General features: G+C 44.5%; 1 protein-coding gene across 3 annotated transcripts; it reads left to right on the top strand.

The window, feature by feature from the left end:
• The first annotated feature begins 400 nt into the window (after window positions 1-400).
• On the top strand, window positions 401-24,038 carry far1 (fatty acyl CoA reductase 1). 3 transcript variants are annotated; one of them, XM_023955416.2, is made up of 13 exons: window positions 401-619; window positions 7,936-8,015; window positions 8,101-8,217; window positions 9,739-9,914; window positions 10,162-10,341; window positions 12,340-12,517; window positions 12,847-12,891; window positions 13,006-13,133; window positions 13,216-13,283; window positions 15,296-15,467; window positions 19,522-19,651; window positions 19,985-20,112; window positions 21,627-24,038. In XM_023955416.2, the coding sequence occupies exons 2-13, from the start codon at window positions 7,944-7,946 to the stop codon at window positions 21,784-21,786; spliced, it is 1,554 nt and encodes a 517-aa protein (XP_023811184.1). In that variant the 5' UTR covers window positions 401-619; window positions 7,936-7,943; the 3' UTR covers window positions 21,787-24,038. The 3 variants fall into 3 exon arrangements, with proteins under 3 accessions (XP_023811184.1, XP_023811183.1, XP_078804327.1); XM_023955415.2 differs by lacking the exon at window positions 15,296-15,467 and adding an exon at window positions 14,667-14,838; XM_078948201.1 differs by lacking the exons at window positions 401-619; window positions 15,296-15,467 and adding exons at window positions 921-1,148; window positions 14,667-14,838.

Here is a 24,038-nt window from a genome sequence, read left to right as displayed (position 1 = left end):
TAAACAGAACTTTATTTACTCAATCATACATTTAGAACCTTACTGGTTAAGGCACATTCATTCCATTTTTCTTTTTCTTATACTGAAACATTTTTGTTGTAAAAATCAGACATGTTGACTGTTCCCTCTACATATTTTAAGTTACCAAAATAAAAGAACTATGAATTTTCTTGGCTAAAAGCAACTTATTTGAGATACAGTTGCAGTGCTTAACATCGTGATCATTAAATAAACTACATCTTACAATTTTATCACAATGAAAGGTGTATTATTGTTCAAGGCAGAGTTATTTTTAAGTGATACTCTTGAAAAAAGCAAAAGAAAATGTGTTACGCTGCAATGACTTATAGTGGGATGTGTATCGGGATACGTTTTGAACGCCAGCCTGTCGCCAGTACACACCCCAAGTGTTGATGGGAGGGAAAGGGGAAGGAGTGAGTCCTCTTCTTTTTTCTCCTATCTGTGGAGGAGCCCGCTGTTCATTGACGTCACGGCGGTTGTTGTAAACGGCTGGCTTCCGGCTGAGCCCTCACTCTGTCCTCTGAAGCGGCGCTCTTCACTCTCCCGACTCTCCGCGCGGAGCCACTGCTTTCCAACCCGGGATAACTCGACGTTTGCGGTACGTACGCTGTCCCACGCGCCCATCCGAGGCGCTTCGTTCTGCGCGGTTATCGAACCGCTAACCGACGGGCGGCTCGGAGGAGATGCGCCGCGAGGGAGGGGCGCCTCCGGGCGGCACGCCGCGGCTCGGCTGGCAGGAACGCGCGGGTCATGTGGACGGAGGAGTCAGTCTGGTGCTGCAGAAACATCTCGCAGCCTCGAAGCTCCCGGCTGGCAGAAGATTGTTGATCAAATGTAGACTCCCCGTCCCTCCCCTTTCAGGAGCCTCCCTTTAAATCGAGGCCGGGCTTTGCAGAAGTGCACCACTTTTTAGCTACACCCCCCGGTTGTGAGGCATTCATTTCGGTAGAGTCACGGGAAGTCGCGTCTGGTTTCAGGCTGTTGCGCCTCGGAAGGTCTCAGGCTTGGCTTTTCTTGGTGAAGCTTGTTCCTCAGTTTTTAGGCTTTTGTGAATCAAAGTCAGCTGATGCTCGGCTCAGGGAAAGCCTCCTCCTCCTCCTCCTCCTCCTCATGAGTTCCTCATGAAGGTAATTTCATCTCCATCAGCACGTGGGAAGAAGAAGAAGAAGAAGACGACGTGTTGTTCCAGCAAACAAGCAGGAAGCGGCTCTTCTCTGGAGACGGCTGCAGCGTGGCGCATGTTGCTGCTCAATCAATGTCAATTAGTAGCCTCTGTAATTTAATGAACGCTTTGACACCTTAGTTAGGAAAAAGAGTTCAGTTAGATTTAAAAAAAAACCTCAGGAAATCCATGCATCTCAAAATAAAACCACTGTAATGTTTTCATATGAATAATACATTTTATTTGTTAAAGTTCCACTTTTTTGCGGAAACGACTATCTTAAAACTCTATTTATTATATAAAAGTTTATTTTGGACAGAAAATTAACTGATTTGTAAATCACATAATAAATGTGTGTCTAGTAGCATCAGTTCCATAGAAGTGTGCATAAGTGAGTCCTCTGATCCGTGAACCTCTGCAGTCCCTTAAAGTCCCACTCCGATCACCTGTTTTCTTCCCTGGGGTCTTTTAATTATAAGCCTAATGTTTTTAGACAAAATCCAAATAACTGAGTCGTTTTCTAGAACATAGTTTCTGCAGAGCAGCAGGTGAAATTCACCTCTGAGTGGTGGGAGGGCCAAGGTTATGGAGGACGCCGGTTCACATTTCCCATCATCCCTTTGTTTGCACTCTTTCCCACTAGCTTTCAGCCCCTCAGACCCCAGGCTAACATTAGCTGTCTACCAAAAAGGGTGAGAATTATCAGAGCTATCCAGCAGTTTACATCCAGATTCCAGCTCAGGCGAGGAAAGCAAAGACAGTGGACGCTTCAGAATGGAGCGGAGCAGGGAGACTGTGGGCAAAGTCCTGGCTATTAGCTTTTTGAAACAGCATTTTTTCACCTCCTCCTGATTAACAATTTGAACAAAGAAATACTCAGAAACGCGGGTTTAGTCTTAATTTTCCTTAGTAAATGTACTCCATCATCAGAAAAATGCCACAAGAACACGGTAAAAACGCCATTTACACTGGAGTGGGGCTTTAAGTGTGTCCAAGAAGACAACAGATTTTTACAGCAGACAGGCGAACTCTGAGGTCCAAAGGACTCAAATTCTGAATAGAAATGAGCTCTTATTAGTTTATCATTCCTTGTAGTTACATCCATCAGTGTCAGCAGTTGTGCTGTTAGGTTATCAGGAAGTCATCTGTTCTGCAGGTTGTCAGTCTTTAGAATTTAGTGGGGGGGGGGGTTAAGAGGCCAAAGGGTGGTGCAGTATGAACCCTGCTGGTTTACATAGCAGTTGTTTTTGCCATTTCATTCATTCATTCATATTTTCAATCTTTGAGTTTGGAAACTGCTGCCGTTCCTCCACAGGTGCCCTGCTGAAGCACGAGAGCGCCTGGCATTCATTATTCAGGCTGAAAGTATCAGGGATCAACTTGCTGCCTGTTTGTCTGACTGACTGTAAGGTGCAGGAGCTCTTTAACAGACACCGGATCAAAAGGCAGCGGGGCCCGGCCCAAGATTACACACCTCTGTGTTTGTGTTGCAGACAAGACCTGGAACTCTGGTCTGAAAACAACGCAAACACAAACATGCTTCAGGGAGCTTCTCACCTAGATGCTCTGGTTGCCGTTAGGTTGCTGCATGGTTGCAATATTGCTGTAGCACAGTGGCAGTGATGTTGCTGCTCCGTTGCAGTGGGGTGATGTTGCTTGATGTTACGGCGTAGTTCCAGCGTGGTTGCAGTGATGTTTGTATGTGATTGAAGTGTTGTTGCAGTGGTGTTGCTACTTGGTTGCAGCATATGTTAGGTTTTGTCATAGTGAGGCTGCAGTATGGTTACTGTGACATATAGACCAGCAGCTTTTCCATCTGGAAAAATATCCAGGTGGTATTTCCTTTTTCTCATACATTAGTTACCTCCTTCAGCAGCATTTGGACTCAAATGAAATGAAATGTTTGTGGAGGAAATGTAGCTAAACTCCGTCTTAAGAAGTTTCAACTATTGGTGTATTTGAAATTCAACTTCAGGTTTTTTTCGACACATAAATACATCCACATTAAAAGTGCAGTGTGACTGTCCGGCATGAAAATACTGCAAAGGTGGGTTTTTAAAGGTAGATGTTACAAGAGGTAATTATACAAAAATAACTAGAAGGAGCTGCATTTCCAGAAGAAAATGCAGGGTTGGATGCTATGTTGCTAAATAAAAAGGAAACGTAAAGGGTAATAATTGGCAAAAAAATAAATAAAGTAATGATTAAAGTCATTGATGTCAATGATTAAGGCCATAAATAAATTGAAAACAGCACAAAAACAATGTGTTTGTGAAAAATGCAGGGTATCGAACCAGTGAGCTGTGGGACCAAGGATTCCTCGTGTATTTCAATGGAGGCGAAAATCCTGGAATATCTTGAAAAGTTCAAGGATTTGGAGGACCATAAAGTCATAGCTGGAAAAAGCTGAAAGAGCTGAACATTTAAATAGTTGAATGATTGAAATAAAGGGAAAAATGTAGAAGGAGTTAAGCAGCAACAAATGGTGGAAGATACTAGAATAAAGAAAGAAACAGGAAAACAATTGTTTGAATGTTTAAACAATTCTTGAATGCTTTATAGCATTCAACCAAATATAAATATTATCAATATTTCTTTATATAAGGAAATACACACTAGACACATGTTTAGGTCATATGTAAAAGCTGTTGAAATGAAACTGATAACAAAATTATCAATGTGGTAAATTTCTAATGCCCTCAGGCTGTGGCGGTGTGTTTGCAGTGACTTTCGTCTTAAAGAACAAGTCATGTTGAGAATTCACAACAATTGGTGAGGGAAATGTTCTGGAATTCGTTTTAGGTTCAGTGCATTTCCTGGTATAGACTCCAAGCGGCCTGAGGGAAGAAGCTCCTCCTCATTCCTTGTTTGTCTTCATGGAACCAAAATCCTTTCCTGAACCAAACAGAGACAAGTCCATTGTTGGGATGGCTGAGGTTCTTCACAATCGTCCCGGTTCTGATCCAGCTCTGCTTGTTGTAGCTACAACTTGTTGTAGCTCCCTGACTTGCTGAATTCCCTGCAAGTCAGGGAGCTCAGCATGAAGATGGGATGGAAGTCTAAAGAATAATAGTTGGACCACCGTTTTGAGTGTAACTCGGTTGAACTCGTTGGCTCGTAAAACCCCACAAAGTTAATATACTGTCATTGGAAATAAAAGAAGGCTTTCCTGCTGTCAGCAAATGCTAAAGAGGATCAATCACATCAACACTAAAGGCTCATTTTGTTAAAATGACAAAATATTCACGGTCAAAGAGTTGGGCAAAAGAACCTGCAAGCAAAGATTTTTTTGGTTATGTCAGTGACGCGCCAGAAATGAGAGCCTGCCTTTGAGAGCAGATGAGACCAACGCAGAAACCAAAAACCACCTCCAAACACATTAAAGCTCCAAGGTCAAAGTGCACCAGAGTCCAATCCACCTTCAGGAGCTGTTTGAGTCAAACTCCACTTAATGGAGACAACCGTTGAGTATGTTGTATAAGAGAACTGGACTGAGTGACTCACTGCCCTGACATTTCAAACAGGAACTCCTGGTTCCAAGAAGCCAAAATCCCATAGACTACAATGAGAAATAAACAGCTTTTTAAATAATTCTTGCTCTTTTTCTAGCATGTTTTTGACAATCTTAATTATTTTTAAAAATGATTTTTCTTAGTGCAAGTTGTTCAAGTTATAAATGTTCAAAACGTTTGCCAGATTTCGTGTAGCCCTCTTTCACTGGTAGGGGTGTGGACGTCCAACAACTGTCTGCTGATGTCGTCTGGCTCCAACATGGTGCCGTCCGGATCGGGAAAAAATGGCGGCTGAATTGTCCTCATTTTGTCGGAGCTGGGAGTAAACCGTCACACTCGCTTGCTTTGGTTCTCAGATACAGTCAATAGAAATGACCAAGGAGGACACCCCTGATGGAAGAAAACGCGGTCTGGAGTTTCCCACAATGCACTACAACAACCACACAGTTTCAGGGAGAAATTCTTCTGGAGAGATGAGGCAAAGCTGGAGCTGTGGTACAATCAGGTTTCATTTGACCTGGCTGAAGACTATCAGAGAGGAAAATTACAGCTGGAGGGTAACACAAGGCATTACGGCGCCAAAGGCTCGTCCGCCGCCGAGGTCGGGCTTTTCCTGTTTCTGCCCCATTCCTGTCTTGATTCATCATGTCCAACAGTCATAAATGCTGGTGCAGATAGGAATGCAGACATTCTCAGCTCTGTCAGAGAAGTGTGTGAAGGCTGTTCAGACTTCAGTGCTCTGGAACAGAAATCTCTTCTGCTCCAGAGTTCGTCCTGTCTCTTCGTGTCGGAGCTGCCGTCACCCAGAGAGCAGCCGGGCTGCAGCCACAGTGGGGCTTTAACAGGCGAGCAGCAGGAGGGGGGGGCACTCGCTACATGGTTAGTCTGAGCGGGATTGCCGCTGCTCACTCGGGTCCACCGTCCTGCTGGGATAGTGGCTCTGTTGTCATGGCAACCTGCAGTAATGTTCCCTCATAATACTGGATCTTTTTATTCTCGTGTGTAGGAATTTAGAAGGTGTGTGACTCTTGAGTCGCCTTTTTTTTTTTTTTGGTCTTGCTTTGAGTTTTTTCTTTTCTAAAAATAGTTTTTGTGGAAGTGTTTGTCAGAGCACTGATCTGATGAAAGAAAGCAGAAGAACTGGTTCACCTGTCACAATAAGAGCAGTGGTGCAGCATTAAGGTTTAGTCAAACCAGGTCTACATCCACCTGAAGCCAGTTTTGTGTGTTGTTTATGAGCCTTAAGTGGGCCCAGACCATCTACTGAAGGTCTGTGATAAGAAGCTGAGCTCAGCATCAGGCTGCAGGAAAACCTTTATAGAAAAAGTCTATTGTTTTCACACCTTTTCTTTAGATTTTCCAGGGATTAGTTCCATCCATGTGGGGCAACCTGTTGTTGGCACTGATGGATTTAACTGTAAAGGCAGACGTTGCATACTTGTCTCATGATTCAGCAGCTTGTTGAACCACCTCTGAGCACAGTTGCTTGAGGAACTTTCACATGGATGTGCAGGAGGCCCCCCCCCCATGGGGACTAGCATTGCTGGCTTTTTTTTTTAAGCCGCTGCATGATCTGGAAAATAAACGATATTGTTGAATGTGAACACTCAGTGTAAAGACTGTAGATACAGAAGCTCAATTCCTTGAAAAACAAACACTTTTTGCATGTTAGTGGGGGACGGGCTGGACGGTGGGTAGTGGTCAGCACCCTTGCCTGAGAATACTCTGGTTTGAATCCCTGCTGGGGTTTTTTCTGTGTGGAGTCCGCAGGTTCTCCTCATTCGTGTGTTTTGTCCAGGAACTCTGGTTTCCTCCCAATGTCCAAAAAACATGCACCATAGGTTAAGTGGTAGCTGTAAATTGTGAGTGTGCGGCCTGGTAACAAACTAGCGAAATGCTTAGGGTGTACCCTACCGGCCCAGTTACTCCAAAAGGGATTCAGCGGGTTCTGAAAATGACATGCTTGTTGGTTTTTATAGTTTTTATAGTTGACATTGCTACAGAAAACAGCCAAATCCTCGTCCCTGATTTGTTTTTACAGACAACTTTGTATCTAATCCATCCTGATGCACTGAAATCTATAAGACTGAGCAATGAAGCTGCTTTCTGAGCAGCATCAGCCGTTCTTCTGCCTCTTCTTCCTAATGGGACATGCTAACTGAAGGTGGTACGGTCTGAGATTTTTACTGTCTGAACGTTGTTATAACTTGTTGGTGAGCCTTTGCAGTGTAAGGAAGTGGGAATCAGTCTAAAAGTATTTTAAGATCCATTTATCTTCCACATTCTATCTTCTACCTATCTGGAGCCAGTCCTGGGGGGCATTAGAGATTTGACAAGTGTCCTGGGGGGCAGCAGTCAAAGGACAGATTCTCTGGCTTTCCTTTCCACTGAAAGTTCTTCCGATCCCAAGCGGGTCCTGGGTCTTCCCTGTGGCCTCCTCCTCTTCACCTTCAGCAAATCTAGAGCTTTCCGTATTGACTCAGCTCCTTCTTCACTCTTCAACGGCATTACTGCAGTTTTTGCACCGATCACCCGCTCAACCTCATGCTCCATCCTTCCCTCACTCTTGAACAAGACTCCAAGATACTTCAACTCAAAGTTCTCCACTGACCGGAAAGGGCAGATAACCTTTTTCCTGTGGAGAACCATGGAGGCGCTAACTCTAATTCCAGTTGCTTCACACTCAACTGTGAACTGCCCCAGCAGAGCCATGGACGGTCCTGGTCTAATGAAACCAACAGAACAACCAAACCAGACCCCCTCCAGTCTCTAGCTGCACTTGGAAATGTAGTCTAAAATGTCTGAACAGAACCGGTGGTCGGGATAAAAATCGTAATATTCCATCGTTGGACTATCAGCTGAATTCTCAATGAATTTCACAACAGTCTATAAGATCTTTTAATATAGAAATGCATATTATGTAGAATAAAATCACAGGTTTTCTACAATAATTAATCACAGAACCTACAAGGTTTCAAGTCTTTCAGGGTTCCACTTAATAGGATCAAGACTTTGTGTGGTTTTCTATTTAAATTATAACTGAATGTATAAAAGGCAAATGTGCTTTATGCAGGCAGGTCATTTTAAGGTCAACCCATAAAGGTTTTCTTAAAACTAAATCTAATATAAATACTATAGTTGTTGCTGTTATGAAGGATTTATGAAACAAAAGTGTTTTTTCCCAGAATGTCTTACTTTGAAGAAACCACCTCTGATTAGAACCGGATTGTTCTTTTGCAGGAGATACCATGGTGACCATCCCAGAGTACTATGCAGGAAAAAACGTGCTGCTCTCTGGAGCGACGGGCTTCATGGGGAAGGTAAACGCACGTGAATGAAATGTGGGAGCCGAACTGAAGCACGCCTCCGTCTGAATGATGGCTGCTGCTCTGCTCTGTAATGAAGGTGTTGCTGGAGAAGCTGCTGAGGTCCTGCCCCGAAGTGGGAGCCGTCTATGTGCTGGTCCGGTCAAAGGCGGGCCAGAGCCCGCAGGCCCGCGTGGCCGACATGATCAACTGCAAGGTGAGGCGGCATCACGAGACGGTGGGAACGTCAGGAGGGTTAACTGCACAGTCTGAGCCTGTACCCAGCACAGAGTGGGACTGCGATGAAGCAAATACCCCTGCAACTGTTCATAAAAACCTACAGCAGGCAAAATGCTTCACAAAGAAAACAGCTTAAAGAACCACCCCAACGAAAATGTTATTTTTGGTCTTTTGAACTTGTTTTTTGGGCAGGATAGAGGACACGTCTAAAGAAACTAGAGCTTAAAATTGCATTTCTGAGTACTATTTATTTTTTCAAATCATTGTCAATCAAAGCAAACGAAAAAATACAGTTAAAAGAACATTTAACTGTTGCATAAAAATTTCAGTCGGTGAGCCACAGGTTTCCTGCTCCGCTCCATTCTGATCATGCACTGTCAGACCGATAGATCCCTGAACGTCTTTGTTTTCCTCACCTGAGCTGCAATCTGGATCTAAACTGTACGACTTCATGGATCTGATACTGTTCGCCTTTTATTTGCTATGTACATTTTTAGTTGGGGGTGTGGGGGGCTGTAAGCTAGTGGGAGAAAGTGTAAACAGAGCTCTCATTTATGGGTGGTGAGGGGGGGTTTTCTTCATGCCAACAGTCCCGCCCACAACTCGGAGGTTAATTTTTAATGGACTCCTGCCGCTCTACAGACACTGTCGTAGAAAACGACCCAGGTTTTTGATTTTGGCTGAAAACGGCATCACCATCATATTTAGAAGACCACTGGAACGCTTTGAAAATAGATCAAAAGATGATCGTAGTGGAACTTTAAATATGTTCATGCACTAAAACAATACATAGAAGACATTGTTGATCTCTTTTTTCTGTATTCAAGGTTTCCCTCTTCTTTTTTTTTCTTAAATTGATGACTAAGTGACAGTTGAAGATGTGGGGGCGGGGTCAAGCTTCAGCATGGGTGTAGAGAGCTTCCAGAATGTGCAGAAATGGCCTTGAAGTGGCTTGAAGTTTGGGAGCTATGCTGATTTCTGTCAAGTCAGATGGTCCAGTCTTTCGTCTCATTTCTGTCATGAGTTGGTTCAGTACCAGAACACAGATCGCCTTCCTGCAGGCGACGGCGCTCCTCGGTGCACTGAGTGAGAAGCTTTTCCACGCTCTGGAAGTTCAGCCTGCTAGTTTCTGTCTTTGGGTCTGTGGACTGGTTTCTTAGGGGTTAGAGAAAGTTCTTGTCTCATGAAACCAAGCAGCCCGCTCCTGGTTGATTGCTCAGCAGTTTGCAGCAGGGGGAAGTTCTGTTTGACTGAAACTCTTCATGTGTAACCACATCCTGTTTGCTCAGATGTGAACACAGTTTGTATTTTAATTTAAACTAAGGTTTGCTTTAGGTGCTGCTTTATTTCCCGGCGTCTAGTTTTTTCTGAAGTGAAGGTTTGAAGCCCAGCTCGGCTGAGTGGCTTGCCTTCTGCTCGTGCAGCAGAGGCAGCAGCTGCAGCCGTGTGGAAGCTCCGCCATATGTCCTAAAGTCATGGAAATCTCTTTTTATTGCAGTTGTTTGAACAGTTGCAAGTGGAGCAGCCGGGCTTCGCTGAGAAGATCATCGCCGTGAACTCTGACCTCACTCTGGCAGAGATGGATCTCAGCAAAGAGGACCAGGACTTGCTGGCAGAACGCATTAACATCGTCTTCCACTGCGCCGCCACCATCCGCTTCAACGAGCCGCTCAAGTCAGTGCCGCTCCATTCCAACTCTTTCAGCGATCTGAAAATAAATCAGAGAAGCAGAGCAGATTCAGACCAGCTTCAGGAAAAAAATGTGCAGACGCTTTTTCCTTTTTGTTATTTGGAACCAACGTGTCTTCACGTTTCACTGCAGCAGCACCCTCCTCGCTTTCCTACTGAGCTGCGACTCTGCTCTTCTGGTGTTTGAGCGTCAGCAGCTCCTGTCAGCTGATTGTCTTCTGCCCTCCCTCAGAGATGCCATGCAGCTGAACGTGCTGGCCACTCAGAAGATGCTGGCGCTGGCCCGCAGGATGAAGCACCTGGAGATCTTCACCCACGTGTCCACAGCCTACGCCCACTGTGACAGAGAGGTCATTGAAGAAATCGTCTACCCTCCCCCTGTGGACTACCGCAAACTCATCGACACTCTGGAGTAAGTCTCCGGCTCCCCCCTCTGAGGCGGCCCCGTTCCTCCAGCCTGGGCTGACATTCCTTTGGGTTACGTCAGAGAATATTTAACATGAGGGGAAGACGTTAACGCAGATCACAGTCTCGAACTCGCACTGCCTTTCTGAGCTGTAGAGTCTGCAGGCTGGAGGTTAGATCTGAGGTTCTGGTGGAGCAGGGGGGGGGGTCGGGGCTCTTTTATGGGAGTGTTCTCTGATGGAGAGCATCCGGTCAAACTGACCGTCTAGATCAGAGCCCTTCATGCTGAGGTGCACCTTTTGGTTTATTTATCGTCTTTTCGGAGTATTTCTTTATTCTAATTGTTGTGAATCAGGAGCAGATGAAAAAATGCAGTAGGAAAAAATAGCATATTTGTCACTGGACAGACCACAAGCTCCCTTCTCCGCTACACATTGGGGTTGCTCTGCACCAACAGTCCCGCCCACAAATCCGAGCTGAAATTGTAATGAACTGCTGCCGCTCTGCAGTCTATGTCCTTAAAAACAACAGTTTTACTAAAAAGTGGGCTAAAAACAGCAATATCATAATAAACGACTACGCTTTTTAAATAGATCATAAGATGATTACAGCGGACTGGCTGGTGTTTAGTAGGCGATGAAACATGGCCTCTGTTCCTGCATGTTAGAAACATGCTTTGTAAACGACTTTAGCCCTAATGTCAATGAACTCAAGTCAGTTAATGACCAGAAGCGTCTTTTAACTGCAATTCTGCTGCCGTGGTAACTGAATAAAGTTGCCATCAGTAGCTGCGTTTCCATTACACACATAAACAAAAACTTATTGAAATTCTAGAAATGTCAAAAAAAACAACACAGTTTTGCAGTTCCACTTTTCTAAGTAATTATTGTTAAGCAAATAAACACAAACCAAATCACGCAATAATTACTTCAAAACATGGCAAAGGATGTAAACAATATTTGATTGACAGCAGATGCATTACAGTTTTTGCCACGGCATTAGCCCTCACCATCATCCATCAAAGGAGACATCGGCGTCTAATTCAGGCCATGGAGCGGCGAGTTCCTCACACCTGGGAGCGGCTACGGATGAAGACATTTAGGGAAATGGTGTTTTTTTTTTTTTTTTACAGAAGTGTTGTGGATCCAACAATTCTGCATGACACACTGAGCGTTTGATGAGCTGTGTGATGCTGTTGGACCTCTTGTGGCGTCGCTGTGCGGTGACCACGGTATCCAGTTCCTACTGAGAACCCCAATGCCAACTGGTTGTTAAAAAAAAGGTGTTTCCACTATAGTTTTGCGAAATACGCCTCAGTTCAATACGCCTCAAAACCATCTCCTCGAAGTCCAAATTTTTTTTTTGATAATTGCGACCCCCCCCCCCCCCCCCCCCCCCCCCCCCGGTAATTGTTGTGTTTCTATTTGGTGACATTATTATTGCAAATCCAAATATCGTAATTTCATAGTCAATGGAAACACAGCCAATAAGGATTTACGCATGTTTACCTGCATCACTGTTTTACACCGAGGTTTTTATAGTGTCACATAGTGTCAGTGCATTACATTGACTCATAACTGCGTGTGATGCCACCCACTGACAATGCCTTGCTTCCAGTTTCACCCAAATTAAGTCAATTGAGCCACCAGTTTGCCACGTAATGTCCTTCGCCATGTTGGAAGCAGACGTCCTCAGTAAGCCGTAATTGGTCCGTCTACATGTATGGCAACCACTCTCTCCAATCAGGAGTGAGCATGTTAGATGGCCACACCCCTTCCACTGAAAGCGGGCTCGGTGGTATCTGTCAATCAAACTCTTCGAATGTTCGACGTCAGGCCACCCACTTAATTGAAGCATCTGATTGGTCAAGTTATAATTTAAATTACTTGAACCACAGAAAAAATGTCAAAAATATCATGTTTGAGCTAAACTCCCCAACATAGAGGTTCAGCCTTTTCATTTTGCTCATTGTTGTGGAGAAGTAAAAGGGTTCCTTGTTGTTCAGCTGGATGGATGATGATCTGGTATCGTCCCTGCTACCAAAGCTGCTTGGAGAGCGTCCTAACACCTACACCTATACCAAAGCTTTGGCCGAGTACCTGCTGCAGCAGGAGGCTGGGGACATCAACGTGGCCATTGTCAGGCCTTCCATCGTTGGAGCCAGCTGGAAGGAGCCTTTCCCGGTGAGGAACTCCCACCCTTTTGTGCTAAAGACCTTTCTCTGAACTCTTCATTTTAAATCAGTACAGAGGGTCTCTGTTTTGGCAGGAAAGAGAGGGGCTTAAGGAAAATATGCTGATTGTCATAAATGCTGTTGGTTAGGTTCCACTGTGGCTGCTAGGTTCATCCTTTCCTCAGTCAGGGTTATGCAGATAAAGGCTTTTTAAGCCATAGTTTCCTTAAATCCCCATCACTGCTGCTTCACAGGCAGTGAAACGGCAGAACTATCAGAGGAACTATTGCTGCTTTCTTAGTTTGGATGTGCTGTCACTGACCTCACTCTTTGTTTTAGGGCTGGATTGACAATTTCAATGGACCTAGTGGAATATTTATTGCAGTAAGTACGGATTAAAAAGTGCTTTAACCCCCTCCAGTTACCTAAAGTTGTTGTTTTTTTCAGAGGATATCCTTTTGAAATAATGTATTAGTTGCCTTTTCCTCTGTTCTCCAGGCTGGCAAAGGCATCCTGCGAACAATGAGAGCATCTAATAACGCAGTGGCCGACTTGGTGCCTGTGGATGTGGTCATCAATGCAACGCTGGCTGTGGCTTGGTACTCCGGCTCACAGATGCGCAGCAGGTCAGGGAGCGCTCCCATTCCCTTTCTGACCCAGGTGTGCTTCTTGAATGTGTTTGTCTCCAATGTCTGGTTGTTGCTCTAGGTCCAAAAACATGCTGGTGTACAACTGCACCACCGGAGGGATCAACCCGTTTCACTGGGGGGAAGTTGGTATGGCCTTTCTCATGTTTATTCTCATTTGCAGCTTAGTGCTCTGAAGACATTAGCACAGCCTTTTTTCCATTTCATCTGACAATAGTAGGAAGTGTAGGTGTTTCAAGTCACTTTTTATTGTCAATTTTAACAGCTTGGTTCTTTTTTATAAAAAAAAGTTTGCCTTTTAACAATCTGGTATCAAAAGACTCTTCAAGCTTGTCCTCTGAAATTCCCGTCTCTGTCGAGCAGCTAAAAATAGTTTTATTGGTTTTGGAGCTTCAAGCTGTTAGTTTGTTAAATATCCTACCTTAACTGTCAGGCAAGCCTTTAATAAAGCAGAGCAGAGATTTTTAAATACATTTCTGCAAAGAAAATTATTTTCCAAAAACAAAAAAAATTGATAAATCTGGATCTGTACTTGTTAATTCTGGTCCAGAAGGAATTCTATAGGGCATTCAATTGATTCAGAATGATGAAAGCTGAGGTAAGAATGTAAGGAAAACGTAAGAAAAAATAAAATTTCAACTTTCTACAACAATGAATGCTGTAAACCAACAAAGTCTCCCAGCGGGTCTACTTAAATCTACAACATTGTTATGTGTTGGCATGAAATCTGTGAGGATTCAGAACACAGCAGGTTTTGTAGTCTTATCTGTGAGTTATTGTGGAGCGGACGCTGATGACCCTCCAGCATGGAACCGGGTGGCGTTCTTGGAGCAAAAACGTTTGAAGGTGGACTGAGCACTAACGTGTAGAAAACTTAGAGGCTTTACAGATGTTTGTACAAACTAACAAACGCCATTTTTTCATGATGCCGCGGTGTTGGAGCCAGACATTCTCCATAAGCAGTGATTGATCCGTGTCGTCTGAGTCTTGGTTTTTATAGCAACAACTCCACGCGAATCAGGAGTGAGCTTGTTGGAAGTCCACACCCCTACCTCTACAAAAGCAAACCACACGAAATCTGTCAATCAAATGTTTCAAACGTTAGACATGAGATCAAATGCCATTACTGAGGCGTCTGATTGGTCAGTTTATAATTTTTGCAATACCGAAAAAGTGTCATTAAAAAATATGAGGATTACCAAGAAGATGTTAAAAAAAGGTATCAGATAATGCATCGTGGTTTGGCTTAAATCCATGTGAACATGAAAAGTAGCTCGGAATGATCCCTGCTTCCGTGTAAAAATAAATAAATAAATAAAATAAAATCTACACCCTTTACAGTGATGCACACTGGGCTGTTTATGCTGACTGGCATCATATGTATGTATGTATCTATGTGCCATAGACAGTTTGGGGTAAGGAACATCTTGTTTTCATCTGTCAATGAAATAGGAAATGAGAAGAATAAAAGCTGTTCATTGATGGCTTGTGTTAAACAACCTTTCTTCTTAGAGTACCATGTAATATCTACCTTCAAGAGGAACCCCCTTGAGCAGGCCTTTCGTCGCCCCAATGTTAATCTCACAACCAATCACCTAATCAATCAGTACTGGATAGCCGTGAGCCACAAGGCTCCCGCCTTCCTCTATGATCTGTACCTCAGACTGATTGGACGAGAGCCCAGGTAACCCCGCTTCTGTCTGAGAGCCCCTCTCCACGTCTCTGCCGCTTTATCCTGTCCCTTTCTTTTAGTGTAGTTGCCTAACATCATGGCTGCATTGTTGATGTGCAAAAATATGTTTTTGTGTAGTTTTGTTAAAGACTGCATAACCCATCGCTGATCCTAATCAGGACAGGATAGTGGGTTCTGCACTCTACTCCACTTTAGTTTTCCTTTGGTTTCCTGAGACATCAGCACTAAGTTCAGAGATGGACTCGAGCTGGGAACTCCACCCAGGCGTTGACCTTCTGCGTTATCCCGGGAAGAAAAACTGGAGCCAGTGTCACATGATGACGCTAATCGTCAGCCTTTGCATTGAGGCTGCACCTAGCTCTAACTTATGAAGGGAGGAAATGCATTTTCTACATCTCATCCTCTGTGTACTCCGTGTCCCGTCATGTCGTGTATCTCTCTTCTACAGAATATTGTATAAACATGACCTTCAAGACCAATCCCTTAGAGCAGGCCTTCAGAAGGCCCAATGTCAATCTGCGCTCCAACCCCTTTACTAATCAGTACTGGACCACAGTCAGCCACACGCTGCCCGCCCTGCTCTATGACGGCTATCTCAGGCTGACGGGTCACAAGCCCCGGTAAGGTTGCAACTGCCTCCCAGCTCCCTCTTCTCTGCCAGTCAGCCCCCACTCTTCCCACATATCCCCACCCTCCCTGGTTGTGTTTTGGGGTTGTGGAACCAGAATGGACCCAGGGCAGAAGAGACGGTGTCTACAGGGTTTCCTTTGATCATCAAGGAATCATCTCAGTGACATTTGATTCTGATACAAGCATGAGCTGCTGTCTTCAAAAGATGACAGCCCTGCTTGACCTTTTGCAGGCAAACTACAGAGCGGACATGACGATTTTTACTGCTAACCTCTCAGCCAATCATGGGATATTTGGAGGTTCATAAAGTTGTGTTCAGTCAGACGTCCTTCGTCGCACTGAAAGCAACGTCCCTGCATGCAGCCTGATTGCTGTCAATCCTGATCAGTGTTTTAAGTGGTAAATCATTTGCAGGTTTTACTCTTTTGCTCTGTAAAATCAGACTGATTCACTCCTTTTTCCGTTTGGTTTGTCAACAGTTTGGAGTAATGATTATCCCTACCCTTGTGTGTTGATTAGCCATGCATGTTCATCGCATCTTACCAATCATCCACCCTCAATGAAAGAATCTGCATCCTTTCACGATTGGTGTAAAATTTCTCAAAGACAACAACATTTGGTTCAAAACCCAAACTAATGTTTTTTTAATTGAATTTTATTCTGCCCAATCTGCAGATTCGGATTCTTTCTGAAGGCATTTTTCTGCTCTCTAGCAGCATTCACACTTTAACCATGGATTTGATCAGAAGTGAAGTTGGACTGGATTTAAATGGGTTGTAGGAAGGGTAGTACCACTTTGGTATTTGTTTGAAACACATAAAAAACTTGCTTTGACTAATAAGGTTATGTTAAAAATCATCTATTTCCTTCTGAACCTCTTTTTAAATCCAGTTAGACTTATCTGTTTTTTTGTCAATCATTGCTGAGTGCTTTGAAATCACTTCTAGTTTTTGATTCAGAATTTAAACTGTCTTCTGGTCATTTTAAGGGCAGACTAAGCTTAAAATACAGTCTTTATAGCCTCTTGACAGTCAATGTAGATCTCCTGTTGTCCTGCCACACAGAGCGCTCTGTGGAGATGACAGACCATGGGACAGTCATGTCTGACTGCAGTCATTCATTTACTGCTGAGTCTGACTGCATGTTCAAGTGAATAGACGCTCCTTTCAGGAAGAATAGTGGGGAATTTGCATATGCATGTGCAGTTGTGTTAAAAACAAACTTTTTAAATGACCCAGACAGAGGTGAGATGTTCTGGAGGTGAAAGGGAGGAGTTGAAGGTGGAGGTGGGACTACAACCAACGATCAGCTTTGAGCTCTTTGTTTCTGTGGTGATGGACAGAAGATGAGATTAGACGGGAATCTCTGATGAGTGATGTTTGCAGATGACACTGTGATCTGTAGTGAGAGCAGAAAGCAGGTGGAGGAACATCTGAGGGGTGGAGGTTTGCTCTGGAAAGAAGAGGAATGACGGTCAGTAAGACAGAGAATCTGTGTGTAAATGAGATGTTACACGGAACAGAGGTGGAGAAGGTGGAGGACTTTCAGAGCTGTCCAGAACAGCACAGAGTGTAGGAAAGAGGTGGAGAGGCGTGGTCAAGCAGGTTGGAACAGGTGGAGGAAGGTTTCAGGTGTGATGTGTGACTAAAAATAAAGGGAAAGGTGTAGAAGACTAATGAGAACAGCCATGTTGTTGATGCAAAGACAGGAGGCAGAGATGAAGATGTTGAGGTTCTCTTTGGGAAAGACCAGGATGGATCAGGAATGAATCCATCAGAGGAACAGATCATGGTGGATGTTCTGGATAAATGCAGGGAAGCAGATGGAGATGGTTTGGACACGTTGAGAGGAGGAGCAGTGATGATGCTGGAAAAAGGATGCTGAGGTTGGAGGAGAGAGGAAAGGGGACTAGAGGAAGACCCAAGAGGAGGTTCATGCAGGTAGAAAAGGAAATAGTGAGAGTGTTTGGCGTGAGTGCGAAGGATACAGAGCAAAGGTTACGCAGATAACTTGCTGTAGGAACCCGTAAATGGAGCAGCCGGACGTCAAAGAAGACATTTTCTAATAAAGAAATGACCCAACAATGGTTTTGCGTTGAATATTTGTGCAGATATTTTTGCAAACAGACGTCGGCACTGGCACAGCACAGATTTGTCCCACAAGTTAGAGACTGTCTGCACGTCTGTCACAGGAAAAGGCAGATGGTAAAACCTGATTTTCCCCCACTCCAGGACTGGAAGACCGAATGTCACAACTGCCCCTGCCCCACCCATCAAGGGGAATTGACAAAGTAAAGCCATCAGAGCTGCTCAAACCTCTGTCTGTGTGGTTTTGTGTGGAACCAGCAGCATGAAGTTTAGGCGCCTCCTAACTAGACCCCACGCTTAATTTGTCCCGACCCCATTAACCACAACTCGCTGTAGTTTTCGGTCTATGAAGACTCTCATTCATCCAGGTAGATTCCATCATAGTAGTAGGTTTAGGGGTTGTCATCTGGACTTGGTTTTTAAAGTTGAAGACATTTCACCTCTTATCCAAAAGGCTTTGTCAATTCTGAAATAGCTGGTCGAAGAGCTGGTTTATATGTGCTCATGGGGGAGGAGTCAGACCTGAAGCTGGATGGTATTGTCTACTTAGACTACCGGTACATGGTTTTGGGTCGTTAGGAGTCCTTTGTCCTCAGCTGGGGGTTGGGCGACAGTAGCTACTGTCGGTATTATTTCTTCTGATGATTTTTTTTAGTCGCGCCCTCTTTTTTTCATTATTGTTTTTTGGTAACGCATGTTTGTAGTTGACTGTTACGTTTTCACAATACCAGTTGGGTCTATTTGGCTCCAAAAAGGGTTAGACAGCCAGTGAGGTCAGGTCTGTTGAGTGTCTGGCCTTATTGACAGTCCCTAACCAGAGCAGTCCAGCTCACACTGGATCCTTCTGCTCAGTGATCTTGTTTAATGTCCTCAGTTTGATTGCTCAGTTGTGGGGTGACAAAGAGGTTTAGTTGTCCTGTGCAGCAACCTAGAAATGAGTCTTTGTCTCTCAGTTAAGTGACTCAGATGGGTTTGATTTCTGAACAGAACAGGATTAATACTTTAAGGGTCAAACTGAGACAAAGCCGCTTAGTCTGCCCTTAAAGTGTAGAGCTGAACAAATACAAATTCACCTGAACTTTGTTGCTGTTATTTATTATTTGGGGGATATTTTTTAAACTATTGTTTGTTCAAGATTAATGTGTATCTAATTAATTTTTTGTCTTTGCTCAAAGGTAAGTAGTGCTAGTCTTGAAGGTCCGGACCCATGGGACTGGGTGGTTGTGGGGGGGAGTGTAAGCGGCAGCATTTACGGGCCACAGCAGAGGCCGCAGAAAACCATTAGAGCTCAAAGTCATCCATTCCAGTAAACAGATGAATGGATAATAATGTCTGGTGGTGGTGGGGGGGGGCTCAGTATTTGGGGAAGCTCTTGATGGCAATAGCAGACAAAGCAGCGATGCTCACAGGGAGACTTTCAGCTTAAAAATGTGCCGCTTCTGCCCCAACCGTCTCATGTTTCTGGACCTGAAGACACACAAACCTCAGTGAAGATAGAGGAAGAAGATGGTTGTCTTGAGGTTGAGTCATGGCATCTGGACTTAAAATCCTAGTGGCTCATGAGCCTCTTGGATGGGTGGTGAAACGTTTCAAGGTTTTGAGTCCAAATGCTACGACTCATCTACAAGAGAACATCACCTGGAGAAATAAAAACCTTCACTGACATGATGCTGTGTGGTAAACCTCATTTCAGGTGGGTTGTCATGAATTTTAACAAGACAGCAACAAAAGAGGAACCAATTAAAATCTGTCTTCGACTTTTATAAGGAAACATCTGTGGACAAGTTCATCTCTGCCCCTGAACCCTGAAACACTGTCCCACTGCCCCTCTCCCTCTTCCTCACCACTTTTACTTCACATGTTTCTCCCATCATCCTCTCTGATGCTGCGTCACATCGTAACGTCCACCTTCTGCCTTGCTGCCTTGCTCCTCACCATCAAATGTTCCTCGTCACAGGATGATGAAGACCATTTCCCGCCTCCACAAAGCCATGATGGTCCTGGAGTACTTCACCAGTCACTCGTGGGAGTGGAACACGGACAACATGAGCATGCTGCTGGCCCAGATGAGCCCAGAAGATAAGAAGGTAGGAGGAGCAATGATGTGATGATGTGTAGCGAGACAGCTGCTTTCCTGTTGTCCTGCCGCACAGATCACTCTGTGGCGATGACAGACCATTGGACGGTCATGTCTGACTGCAGTCATTCACTTACTGCTGACTGCATGTCCTGATGAACAGACGCCCCTTTCAGGAAGAATAGTGAGGAATTTGCATATTTCTGAGATGTGCAGTTGTGCTGGGAAGATAATTTTTAAGTGGTGGAAACACGTCAAAGCGTTGGGTCTGATCTTCACAATCAGGCAAACCTCTGCAGTGTCTGTCCCTGTAGAAGTGAAGTGCCTGCTCTGCCTCTTGCAGGTCTTCAACTTTGACGTGCGTCAGCTGAATTGGGCAGAGTACATGGAAAGTTACTGCATGGGCACCAAAAAGTACGTCCTGAACGAAGAGCTGTCGGGCCTTCCTGCTGCGCGCAAACACCTCAACAAGTAAGGAACCCAAAGCCGTCTCACGCCTCTGCCAGCACCAACACCAATTTCTGCACATGCATGTAACATGACAAAAAAACCTCCCAGAATTTCCAGTTGTCCTTTAAAGGAGCCTCCTTATACACGGTAGCAGCAGGTTTTTGTGTGCTGCCGCTGACTGTGATGACTGAAATGCATTGACTCAGAAGGAGGGGTGATTTTCATTTCATGTGGAGGCAGAGCATAAAGGCCACGTTGTTTCACGTTTGGATTAGGCCCAGGAGGTTTTGCATATTACTGTCACATTTGTGTGTCTCAGTGTAATTCCTAGACGCAGCGTTAAACTGTGTGGATGTGGGGTGGAAAACCCCGGTAACGGCAAGGACCCTCCAGCAGAACTGGATTCTGGTGGGTGGGGGCATTTGCTGTGATAAGCTTGGGTCAGAGATGAAAGAAAAGAGATGAACACTGGAACATCTGGGAGAACAGGAAAGTTCGTCATATGTTTATCCTGACTATCAGCTGCATCAGACAGGGGGGTTTGAAGTCTCAAGGACAGAGATGGTGTCTGCCTCCTGAAATCAAGCAGGAAGTTGGTTTCTCAGGAAAAGATCCCAAAGCTGACTATTGTGTCTACCTTTGGGAACACATCACAGTGAATCATCTGTCTCCATCTAATACTGTCCTCTGCATCCTCCTCCTTCACACCAACCTCCCTCATCTCCTCTTTCTCCGCCTCCATGATCCTCCTCTTTGGTCTTCCTCTCTCCTCCAACCTCAGCATCCTTTTTCCAGCATCATCACTGCTCCTCCTCTCAACGTGTCTAAACCATCTCCATCTGCTTCCCTGCATTTATCCAGAACATCCACCATGATCTGTTCCTCTGATGGATTCATTCCTGATCCATCCTGGTCTGTCCCAAAGAGAACCTCAACATCTTCATCTCTGCTTCCTCCAGCTCTGCATCAACAACATGGCTGTTCTCACCACAGTCATCTACACCTCTCCCTTTATCTTTAGTCACACATCACACATCAGAGTCTCTGTACAAACACCAACCTTTTCTATCACCCCCCCTTCAGGCTCATCCTCCTATCCGTCCCTCTCTTCACCTCAAGAACGTTCTTATCAAACTTCTCCTTCAGGATCTCCTCCTCCTTTGTTCTTCTTCCATCCATTCCATCTAGAGCACACAGGAGATCCACCTTTCTTCTACAAATGAAGCGGTGAAAAGACGAGTTCCAGAGTTTATCCTTCATGTCTCCTGGTGAAACTGTTTCTAGTCAGATTTTCTTCATAGATTTTTGTTGTTACATTATGAGATTCTGAACTTTTTTTTGTTAGCTGACCTTTTAACTGTGACGGACCTCTATGGGGGGGGGGGGGGGGGGGGGACTTTTGGCAGGTTGGATTAAAAAAAAGGTTTGAATTGCGTCAGAGAAGCTGTGGAAGAGTCAGTGTGGGTTCCTGTTCCAGCTCAAAGCTGTTGGCAGATAACTGTCAGCATCTTGTTGAACCATGTTTGTCTGTTCAGGCTGAGGAACATCCGCTACACCTTCAACACCATCCTGGTGGTGTTCATTTGGCGCATCTTCATCGCCCGATCCCAGATGGCCCGAAACATCTGGTACTTTGTGGTGAGCCTCTGCTTCAAATTCCTCTCCTACTTCAGAGCTTCCTCCACCATGAGATAATGAGCTGGGAAGGCGGTCGGAGACCTGAGGCCGACGAGAGGTTCCTGTTTTCAACGCTGCAGTAACCAAGCGAATGCCTGAAAAGAAGAGCCTCTGACCAGCCTGGACTGATTCCTGCTTCCTTCGTCACTCCTGCACCGGCGTGTTGAAAGCGCTGCATACGTGTCGGGCTAATGGGCGCGGGTCACTTTCAAGACTTTATTTGGATGATACTCTGCCCTGAGAGCCCGTCAGGATTCAGTCTCTTTGGACTCCTAAAGTTAGGCTTTTTTAAACCAAATTTTCTGCCTGCAGTTTTTGTTTTCTTACACATTAGTGTTTATCATCAGACCAAAGCCGTTTGAAACGTTCAGGTGGAAAACTCTGCATCTGGACCGACTCTTTACCAGCAGAGCAGACGGAGACGCATTCACCAGTGCCTAAAACAGACTATTTCCGCATAACGTCTTGCAAAAGCTTCATGTTGTGCTTCTTCTTTTTCCCGTAGCTGTTACCCTGAATGCTGAGCGGTGTTTCTGCCGAAAGGGCAGCTCAGACGGAGGATGGGCTCTCTCTGGCGTCCTGTCGTTCTTTACGTTTAGCTTCCTGTCTGTGCGCTTGTCTCATGTTTGTCTTGGTGTTTCCTTCCGAGCCACAGAGCTTCGCTTCAGCTTGGTGTGTGTGTGTTTAGCTTGAGTCCATTTGTTGAACTGACTGCAGTAGTGAGAAAGGGGCTTCTCTGTGTTGGGTTGTGGCTTTGTGTGTCTTGACCCTGAACGCCGGTGTCCCCGCCTCCTGAATGTCATATTCACAGCTTTGTGTGAACGGGAAGTTGGTGCCTGAACTTTTTTGTTGACAAAAGTAAGAAAAGCCATCAGGTGTGTGTTTGCTGAGTGAGTGTTCTGGTTTTCTTTGGGGGGCTTTGGGATAATAGTGGGTCTGCTTAGCCGTGGGCGGTTTACATGCATAGAGCTGACAGGTCAGGGGCGGCGCTGTAAGTGAGGGAATGCAGGGCTTTTTGATCTGACGTTTGCAGCAGAATTGAACTTTTGATTCTACCACGTGTCACATTACCTTTTCTGAATGTTTGAAAAAGAAACTTTTTTGCACAACTTAAGCCTGACTTTGCAGCAAGAAGCCAAACCCGCGGTTACTGCCCGTCACTTCTGGCACTTTTTGAAGATGAATCGTTCTGTTTATGTTCTGTTACAGCAAAATCTTGTGTTTCACTAAAATGTCAACGATGAATTTGAGGTTGTGATGGTAACTTCATTTATAAATGTGCAGGAAGGACAAGCAGTCATTTAACTTGAAGGCTTCATATCTGTTCTTTGTGACATTGAAAGTGACATTTTAAAGTTTTTGTCGATTAATCTGTCATTTTCCACCTGACCTTCCTGCTCCCACCTGAGAGGAAGGTGCTCCATTTCGTCGGCATGGTGCACAGGAAGTGGTTTCTGCCCCCTCTTTGTAACTGAAATCCGTCTATGTACATTTCTGTAAACCAGAACGGGCAGAAAAGAAGGTTTTTATGGCCAATAAAACCAAGCAGCACTTTTCAGACTTGAACTCAAACAGCAATTCTAATGTATGGAATGTGTAGGAGAAGCACAAGGAGGGCTCAGTGCGACAAAATAGGATTTTATGCCATTGATTGTAAATCAGAAGTCAACATGTGAAATAAATGTTAAAAAAAACATGTAAGGTCATTTTAATTATTTCAAACTAAATACTTGATTAAGATGGGAATAACGTGGGTCAAATTGAATCTCCTTATTTCGAAAGTTAAACATAGTGTTGATGTCACTGGTACAAAACCATGTGACATCAACACTACTCATCGTAAACTCTAACTCCACCCACATTTATTATCTTTGTAGAATGATGCCTTTATTAAAAAAAAAAGTGACTTTTTCCACGTGTGATTTCTGGTTATAACTGTCCTTCACTTCATTTATAAACCATCACTAAAAGCTTTTGGGATCAAAAATGTTTTAACTAAAGCTTTGGGTATAAATGTATCATTTCCTGCAAAGAAGAAGTGATTTGCTCCTCCATGGCTGAAGTGAAGCTGAGCTCCATGTCTTCAGCATTGGGTTAAAATCCTGCTGTTGGTGTCAGCCTCCTGTAAATCTCTCCCTTCTCAGCATCAGGATGGCCATCTGCTCTCTTTCAAAGATGATCCTACCCTCTTCCAGAAGAACTAACCCAGTGCCTTTTGTTTTGTTACCAAAAAGGACAAATAAACGTTGTATGTTCTTCCTGATGCAAAA

This window comes from Oryzias latipes, chromosome 6 (assembly GCF_053564925.1).
Source record: "Oryzias latipes strain Hd-rR chromosome 6, Olatipes_Hd-rR_3.1".
NCBI lineage: Eukaryota > Metazoa > Chordata > Actinopteri > Beloniformes > Adrianichthyidae > Oryzias > Oryzias latipes.
The sequence above is the reverse complement of the archived record's forward strand: the minus strand, read 5'-3'. Positions and strand labels throughout refer to the sequence as shown.

What these genes read in the sequence shown, in the direction of transcription:
- far1 (XM_023955416.2), top strand. Translation starts at nt 7,944, where the DNA reads ATGGTGACCATCCCAGAGTACTATGCAGGAAAAAACGTGCTGCTCTCT. An exon ending in GCTGGAAGGAGCCTTTCCCG is followed by an intron (nt 12,518 to 12,846) that starts GTGAGGAACTCC and finishes TCTTTGTTTTAG; the next exon opens with GGCTGGATTGACAATTTCAA. An exon ending in GTTTCACTGGGGGGAAGTTG is followed by an intron (nt 13,284 to 15,295) that starts GTATGGCCTTTC and finishes TCTCTTCTACAG; the next exon opens with AATATTGTATAAACATGACC.